We start from the raw sequence: 9,213 nt of genomic DNA, 5'->3' as shown, positions 1-9,213 counted from the left end.
CCCCTACCCCGGGCTCTCGGCCGATGGAATGCCTGGAAACGTGGTGGGCATAGATCAACAAGGGGAACTCCCCCTTCCATGCCCAACCAGGTCTCGGTGATACCTGCCAGGTCCGCTCCCCCCTCTTGGATCAGCTCTTGAATGAGGGGGGCCTTATTTACTACGGACCTGGCATATACAAATAAATAAATAAATAAAATAGAATAACACAGAGGTCTGCAACCTTCCTTGGTTGGCAGACCGGAGGGAAGGGGACGGGGAAGCATTTTATGTGCACATGTGTGCGCACACAAACAGGGAGGTGCTAACGCCCTCATGACACTTGCTAGCTCTGCCCAGTTTTTTCTGTGCGGGCACAAGCACTGCCCTGTTTTTGTCATGCAGCGCCCTGTTTTCACTACACGGCGCCCCGTTTGTGTAGCAGCAGAGGCACTAGCGCGAGTGGGGGTGAGCACATGCACACATGTGCACACACTGGCCAGTCTATTCCGTGGCCAGTGGGCCGGGGCCCACAGGTTGGGGACCCCTGGAATAACACACCCACTGCTTTTGTTGTAGTAAAAAAGTACTGTTAAAATAGAATCTTTGTTCTCATAAAATATTTAACACTAGGTGGCAGAATGATTCTAGATTTAATACAAAACATGCACGGAAGTGCGATTTATATCATAACTACCAATATTAGTATTCAGTCTTAAATGTGAAATAGTTGCTATCTACCTTTGCTCATTTTAGTGTAATATTCATAAAATGATAATTGGCAATGACATTGTGGCTTTATATAAATATATTTGTAGATATGGTGATGGAAAGTACAATAACATGCTTTTTGATGGTAGTTTACTTGCCACTAGATGTCACTGTGAAATAGTAGTTGGGTTTTTTACTATATTAAACTCTAAACTGCTTGAGAACTTGTTTTAATAGTAGCAGACATCTCAGTTTATCAACCAGATTTTTTTAGAAAGGTATGCTTATGATTTATTTAAAAGAAATACTTGCCTGATATAGATGTTAATCTTAATTGTTTTGCTTTTAATACCTTATTTTTAAAATTCTGGACATTGTGAATAATGGAAAAGAGAAAAATCAGAATATAGAATAACAGAGTTTGAAGGGACCTTGAGATGTTCTAGTCCAACCTCTGCTGAAGCAGGAGACCCTATACCATTTCAGACAAATAGTTGTCCAGTCCCTTCTTAAAAACCTCCAGGGATGATAATTAATTGTTCCCATTGTCAGGAAATTTCTCCTTAATTCTAGGTTAGATCTCTCTTTGATAAGTTTTCATCAGTTACTTCTTGTCCTGCCCTCTGGTGCTTTGGAGGATAGGTCGACTCTCTCTTCTCTGTGCCCCTGAAATACTGGAAGACTGCTACCATCTCACCCATAGTTCTTCTCTTCGTTAGAGTATACATAACCAGTTTCAGTATTGCAATAAATATTTGTTTGCATTGTGTTCAATATTAAAAATAAATACTTTGTTAATAGAATGTAAAAAAATATAAAACAGTGGAATATTCACCCTGAATAATAAACTTGAACTTTCAGACTTTTGAATTTAAAATTCAGTCATCAGTTGAAAGGAAGAATGCATATTTCTTTGTTTATAAAAAGGGTATTCATAAAGAATATACAAACACAGCAAATTTGGGTTTCTGTAGCACATCTGCTTATGTTAAAACTACAGATTTTTTGAATAATAACCTAGAAGTCAAGTCATTATTTGAATGTACCAATTTCATGCCAAGATGCAGAAGTTGATAGAATTGGTGTTTTAGTAGCATTTCTGAATTGAATTAGAGATAGAAATATATTAGCATGGAACTAAAACAGTGATAGCTTTAGGTCAGTAAAACAAAAGCAAAGCTGAACTAGTTTGAAGTCCTTGATAATATTTTTGGAAACTTCTGTTGGATCTTGTCTTGGCTTAGAACAGGGGTAGGCAACTTTGGCTCTTTTATGACTCGTGGACTTCAACTCCCAGAATTCCTGAGCCAGTCATGCTGCTTCAGGAATTCTGGGAGTTGGTCCATGAGTCAAAAAAGAGCCAAGGTTGCCTATGCCTGGCTCAGAAGGTAATGTCAGACCTAATCAGTACTTAGTCACCAAAGAATACCATGGCTGCAGGATATACTGGAAAGGCAATTGCAAATCATTCTATATTATTGCCATATACTTACCAGTGGAAATTGGAAGAAGACATGGGCTGCTTTTTGAAATTTCAGTTGATTCACAATATGGTGGTTACATTAACTGGTGTATAATTTTATGCTGTAAATAAAAACAGGTTTTTCTCTTAATGGATAACTGCTACAAGGGGGAAAAATGGAGCTTTGATCTATTTAATAGATCATATGCAAGAGACATGAATAAGACTTTCCAACTGATGGATACTAATTTTTTTTCTGAATTTGTATTTGTATTCATATATTCTTTATTTAAATTAGTTTTATTGAAATTAATATTGGAAATCTTGGTCGTAAATATTCATAAAAAATAAGTAACAAAATTGTATGTTGCAGGTGCAAATACTGGCACTACGATGAAAACCTTCTCACCTCCAGCGTTATCATTGTCTTCCATAATGAAGGGTGGTCTACACTCATGCGGACAGTTCATAGTGTCATTAAAAGAACTCCAAGAAAATATCTGGCTGAAATTGTTTTAATTGATGATTTTAGTAATAAAGGTAAATGCATTTAACATCAGTATGAAACCAAGGTTGGATCTAGCAAACTTGAGGTAGCAGAAATACTGAGCTGATATCCAGCTCTTTCTGTTCCTATTTAGAAAGCAACTTGAGGAGTATTGGGCTCTTAATCTATAGACATCATAGAATGCTTGTCACTGTAACTGTATGAATTTGTGTACTTTGTATTGCCCATAAATATCATTTAGATGAAATAAGTTAAATACTAGGTCTTTATAAATATATCATTCAGTTCATTTAGCACTGCATTATATGTTGCTACTATGTGAACTTTTAGATAAGGTTTTAATTTGATAAATAATGAGATAATTAGGTATTATCTTCAATTTTGAGATGTATTGTGTGACCGAATTGAATTGAAGACCTTGAATTGGATAAGGAGCATGGTTAATGGATTAGTAATAGTGGATTCAGTGGATAGCCTAAATCAAAGTTAATAAACTTTTCAGGAAGAGTTAATACAAGTAGTCCTTGACCACAATTGAGCCCAAAATTTATGTTGCTAAGTGAAACAGTTGTGAGTTTTGCCCATTTTATGACCTGTCTTGTCACAGTTGTTATGTGAATCACTGTAGTTCTTAAGTTAGTAACACAGTTGTTAAGTGAATCCACCTTTCCCATTGATGGTGATCACATGACCCCAGCACCCTGTAACCCTCATAAATATGAACCAGTTGCCAAGTATGCAAATTTTGATCATGTGACAATGGGGATGCTGTAATGATCATAAGTATAAAAAACGGTCATAAGTGACTTTTTCAGTGCTATTGTAACTTCAAACGGTCACTAAATGAATGATTGTAAATTGAGAACTACCTGTAGATAGCTGTATGTACAGACATATTTCATTAGATTTTTTAAAGGTATAGTATGAAAAATTTGGGAAGATTATTGCAGTTAAACCATGTAGATAACTAAAGTAAATATGGCTGTAGCAATTTAAATAATACCATATATATTTCAGTCATTGCCTTTTTTTGCTGAAATAGTGCCTATTGCATTTGGGAAGATATGCTTATCTCCTTCAAAATCACAATTCATAATTCCTTGTAAGGAGTCTATGCAGAATTGTGAATGATCATTTTAATATAGTACAGGTAGTCCTCGAAGTATGAACCTAATGGAGTCTAGGTTCGCAAGTCAAAAAATCCATCAAATGAATCAGATTCAACTTTACAAATTTTTAAAATCAAATTCATTGATTAAATCAAATGGATCGTTAAATGAACAAAGATCTGACTTATTATTTCCTCTGCTTTGTTAATTGATCTCTGCTTGAACTGAGAGGCCTTCCCACTGCTGACGGCCACCCATCAGCTGTTTGCTCAGGAACTAAATGCCTGCAAGCAGGCTGCATCTCCTTTTGCAAAGATTTTTGCAGTTGCCACTAATTAGCTTAAGTCTCCAGCCAGGCACTCAGAGGGAGATGGTTTGCAACAGTAACAGAGATGGAAGGGACCTTGAGATCATCTAATCCAGGGGTCCCCAACCTGAGGGTCGCGGCCCACTACCGGGCTGTGGCCTGCTGGCCAGCAGGCTGCGGAACAGGCAGACCAGTGCACGCACGTGTGTGCACACGCTTACCCCAACTTGTGTTAGAGCTGCTGCCACTACGCATCGGGGCGCCACGTGGCAAAAACGGGGCAGTGCTAGTGCCCGCGCAGCAAAAACTGGGCGGTGCTAGCAAGTCACGCAGGCGCTAGCACCACCTCGTTTGCATCATGCGTACTCATGGCTCCATTTGTGTGTGCATACGCATGTGCGTAAATGCTTCCCCCTTCCTTTCCTTCCAGTCCGCCAACTGAGAAAGGTTGGAGACCTCTGATCTAGTCTAACCCACTGCTCTCACATGAGAGTGCTGAATTTCTGATAAATGCCTATCCAGTCTCTTCTTAAAAGTTTTCAGTAATGAGCCCCACAACTTCTGGAGGCAGTAATATATGCTAATCTCCAAAATAAAAGCAAGAAAACACAACATTATAGCATGCTTTTTGAGGAGGCTGGCTAGCATTTCTACAAGTACTGTAATTAGAAACACAATAGTAAGTACATAAAAAGAAGAGCAGTTTCCAAAGTGTTTGCAAACTGTTTCTTACTTACTTACATTCTAGATTAACAAAAACAACAAAATTTAAAATACTTATAGAAGCAGTTCTAATCCTGAAACCCAAGCAGCAGTAGATTCTCCACCTGAACCAACAAAAAAAAACCTCGGCGCCGGCTCAGCCCTACCTTTGGTCCATGGTCACATAGCCAAACAAGAGCCGGTGCCGAGTTTTTTTGTTGGTGTTGGTGGAGAATCTGCTGCTGCTTGGGCTTCAGGACTAGAACTGCTTCTATAAGTATTTTAAATTTTTTTGTTGCCCAGGCAAGTCACAGAGTTCAAAATGGCCACAGCTGCAGCAGGGACTGAATTCAAGTCACATGGCTACATAGGCCTCTTTTTGTTCGCAGTTTTGAATTTCTAACATAAGTACCCTTTCTGAATTAATTAAGAAACTTTCATACCTGGAGGATTACCTGTTTTTTAAACATAGCATTCCAGTAAAAATAGTAATCAGTGCAAATATTTTCCTGTATTTTTGATTATCCTGTATTTTGTATATCAAAGAGACATAGTCATGCGATCTTTACATCCCATGTAAAGTTTTGGGTTTTTTTGTTTATTATATTTATTTATTTATTTATTTAATAATAATAATAACAATAATAATAAAGTTGGAAGGGACCTTGGAAGTCATCGTCCAACCCCCCTGCTCAGGCAGGAAACCCTATAACATTTCAGACAAATGGCTGTCCAGTCTCTTCTTAAAAACTTCCAGTGTTAGAACATTCACAGCTTGTGGAGGCAAATTGTTCCACTGATTAATTGTTCTAATTATCAGGAAATTTCTCCTTAGTTCTAGGTTGCTTCTCTCTTTGGTTAGTTTCTATCTGTTGCTTCTTCAGGTGCTTTGGAGAATAGCTTGACTCCCTCTTCTTTGTGGCAGCCTCTGAGATATTGGAACACTTCTATCATGTCACCCCTTCTCTTCATTAGACTAGACATTCCCAATTCCAGCAACCGTTCCTTATATGTTTTTGCCTCCAGTCCCCTAATCATCTTTGTTGCTCTTCTCTGTACTCTTTCTAGAGTCTCAACATCTTTTTTACATTGTGACCAAAACTGGATGCAGTATTCCAGTATTCTATCCCTCTGTTAATGCAGCCTAACACTGTGTTGGCTTTTTTGGCAGCTGCAGCATACTGCTGGCTCATATTTAAATGATTGTCCACTAGAACTCCGAGATCCCTCTCACAGTTGCTACTATTGAGCAAGATACCCCCTATACTATACCTATACTATACCTGTGCATTTGGTGTTTCTTGCCTAAATGTAGAACCTTACTTTTTTCACCATTGAATTTCATTTTGTTAGACAGCGCCCAATGTTCAAGTCTGTCAAGATCCTTCTGTATCCTAAGCCTATCTCCTGGAGTGTTGGCTATTCCTGCCAGCTTGGTATCATCTGCAAATTTGATGAGTTCCCCATCTATCCCCTCATCCAAATTGTTGATGAAGATCTTGAAGAGCACTGGGCCCAGAACAGAGCCCTGGGGCACCCCACTACACACTTCCATGTAATGCAGTTCCATTGAGGACCACACACTGAGTATGGCTGGTCAGCCAGCTATGAATCCATCTGGAGGTGATGCTGTCTAACCCACATTTTTCTATCTTATCAAGTAGTAGGTTGTGGTCTACTTTATCAAATGCCTTACTAAAGTCCAAGTAAATTATATCCACAACATATCCACAACATTCTTCTGGTCCACTAATTTTGTCACCTGGTCAAAAAATGCAATAAAATTTGTCTGGCATGATCTGTTTTTGACAAACCCATATTGGCTTTTGGTAATGACTTTGTTTGCCTCTAGGTATTCACTGATTCGTTGCTTGATTATCTTTTCTAGAGTCTTCCCAGGTATTGAGGTCAGGCTGTAGTTTCCTGGATCCATTTTTTTCTCCTTTTTTGAAGATGGGAACTACATCAGCTCATTTCCAGTCCTCTAGTAGTTCCCCAGTGCTCCAAGATCTTTGAAAGATATAGTTCAGAGGTTCTGAGATCACATCTGCCAGTTCCTTCAGAACCGTGGGGTATAGTCCATCTGGTCCTGGTGATTTGAACTCATCTAGGATAGACAGGTGCTCACTTACTATTTTCTTGCCTATCTTAACTTGTTTTTGTAATCTGTTTTTTACAGTACTGTTTTTGATAGGTTGGACTGTTTTTTCCCTTTGTGTAAATAAGGATGCAAAAAGTGAGATGAGTAGTTTGCTTTCTCCCTGTTGCTTGTCACCTTCTTGCCACTTTCTCCCACTAATGGACCAATCATTTCCTTTACTTTTTTCTTGTTTTTTACATGTTGAAAGAAGCTTTTTTTTGTTATTTTTTACTTTTGTTGCAAGCCTTGTTGCAAGTTCATTTTGAGCCGTAGCTTTCCTCACTTCATCTTTGCAAGCTCGGGCTATTTGCTGATATTCTGCCTTAGTTATGTGCCCCTCTTTCCACTTTTTATACTTGTCCTTTTTGTCTTTCAATTTATCAGAGAGTTCTTTATGCAACCATGCTGGTTTCTTTTGAGAGCTATTATTTTTCTTCTTTGTTGATATTGAGCTAGACTGGGCTTTTATGATCTCACTTTTCAAAATTTCCCAAGCTTCTTGAGTTGTTTTCCCTTTGAGGATTCTCATCCATTGAATCCTTCCCAAGCTCTAAGTTTGTTGAAATTACCGTATTTTCCAGCATATAAGACGACTTTCTAAACCCTGAAAATCTTCTCAAAAGTTGGGGGTCGTCTTATACGCCCAGTCGTCTTATACGCCGGAAAATACAGGTATTCTATTTTATTCCTTTATATAAGCTGAGGATGCAATGGGGGCAGCGGCCGGGAGCCGCTGCCTCCCGTCCTGCTCCCCCTCCCTGGAAGCGATGGGGGCGGTGACTGGGAGCTGTTGCCTCCCCCTCCCCACCCGTTCAGCTGAGGACGCGATGGGGGCGGCGGCCGGGAGCCGCTGCCTCCCGTCCTGCTCCCCCTCCCCACCCATTTGGCTGAGGACGCGGCGGCCAGGCTGGGGGCGGCGTGGACTCCCAACGATGCTGCAGTGGCCGCTGCTGTGCCACCGCCGCCGCCACTGGAGCTGCTGCCTCCCGTCCTGCTCCCCCTCCCCGCCCGTTCGGCGCTGTCTGCCTTTCATTCTCTTTCTCTCTCTCCTAACTTGGAGGGAGAGGGAGAGAGAGAAAGAGGAAAGAAAGAGAAGAGAAAGAGGAAAGAGAAAGAGAAGAGAGAGAGAGAAAGAGGAAAGAGAGAGAGGAAAGAGAAAGAGGAAAGAAAGAGAAGAGAAAGAGAGAGGAAAGAAGGAAAGAGAAAGAGGAAAGAGAAGAGAAAGAGAAAGAGAGAAAGTTAGAGGAAAGAGAAAGAGAGAAAGAGAGAGGAAAGAGAGAGAGAAAGTTAGAGGAAAGACAGAAGAGAGAGGAAAGAGAAAGAGGAAAGAGAGAAAGAAAGAGAAGAGAGGAAAGAGAGAGGAAAGAGAAAGAGATAAAGAGGGAGAGGAAAGAGGGGGAGAGGAAAGAGAAAAAGAGAGGAAAGGGAGAGAAGGAGAGGAAAGAGAGAGAGAAAGAGAGGAAAGAGAGAAAGAAAGAGGGAGAGGAAAGAGAAAATGAGGAAAGAGAAAAAAGATTGAGAAAAGAGAGGAAAGAGAGAAAGGAAAGAGAAGAGAAAGAGAGGAAAGAGAAAGAGAGAGGAAAGAGAGAGAGAAAGTTAGAGGAAAGAGAAAGAGGAAAGAGAAAGAAAGAGAGAGAGGAAAGAAAGGAAAGAGAGAGGAAAGAGAGACAGAGAGAAAGAGACCCTTTTGACATCTAAAATGAAGATAACACTGCATATATCCTTTTTTACCTTTATTTTATATACACACACACAAACATACACACACACACACACACATATCATAAAGGTAAAAAAGGATATATGCAGTCTTATCTTCATTTTAGATATCAAAAGGGTTTTGCGACTCCCAGTGTTTTGTTTTCAGTGGGAAACATGTCCAGAGTGTTTGGGATTGTCTACCCCTGATATAGCCCAAACTCTATATTTTAACTGGAAAAGTTGGGGGTCGTCTTATACGCTGGAAAATACGGTAGCTCTCTTAAAGTCCAAGACTCTAGTTTGACTGTATTCTATTGCTTGTGCTTGCACAATGGTGAATTCCAATATTGCATGGTTACTCCCCCCCAAGGTTCCTGTGGTTTCAACACCTTCTATCATTTCATCTCTGATAGTGAGAATTAAGTCCAATATGAATGATCCCCTAGTTCCCTTTACTTTTTGGGAGACAAAGTTGTCTGCTAGATTTGTCAGGTTTGAGCTTCCACTTGGTGCAGAATTTGTCTCCCAGTTGATGTCAGGGTAATTAAAGTCCCCCATTTCTATTGTGATGTGCTTCCTACATACTTTAGTTAA

The 9,213-nt window shown here is 39.8% G+C and overlaps 1 protein-coding gene across 2 annotated transcripts in view; it reads left to right on the top strand.

Moving 5' to 3' along the window:
* The window catches only part of GALNT7 (polypeptide N-acetylgalactosaminyltransferase 7), a 46,716-nt gene that overhangs the window by 13,007 nt on the left and 24,496 nt on the right, over positions 1-9,213 (top strand). For both annotated transcript variants that reach the window (XM_015824281.1, XM_015824282.1), the window contains exon 2: positions 2,526-2,692. In XM_015824281.1, coding sequence (XP_015679767.1) covers positions 2,526-2,692 — 167 coding nt within the window. The remainder of the gene's footprint in view (positions 1-2,525; positions 2,693-9,213) is intronic.

Source organism: Protobothrops mucrosquamatus, unplaced genomic scaffold (genome assembly GCF_001527695.2).
Source record: "Protobothrops mucrosquamatus isolate PMUCROS unplaced genomic scaffold, P.Mucros_1.0 scaffold2180, whole genome shotgun sequence".
Taxonomy (NCBI): domain Eukaryota; kingdom Metazoa; phylum Chordata; class Lepidosauria; order Squamata; family Viperidae; genus Protobothrops; species Protobothrops mucrosquamatus.
The sequence above is the reverse complement of the archived record's forward strand: the minus strand, read 5'-3'. Positions and strand labels throughout refer to the sequence as shown.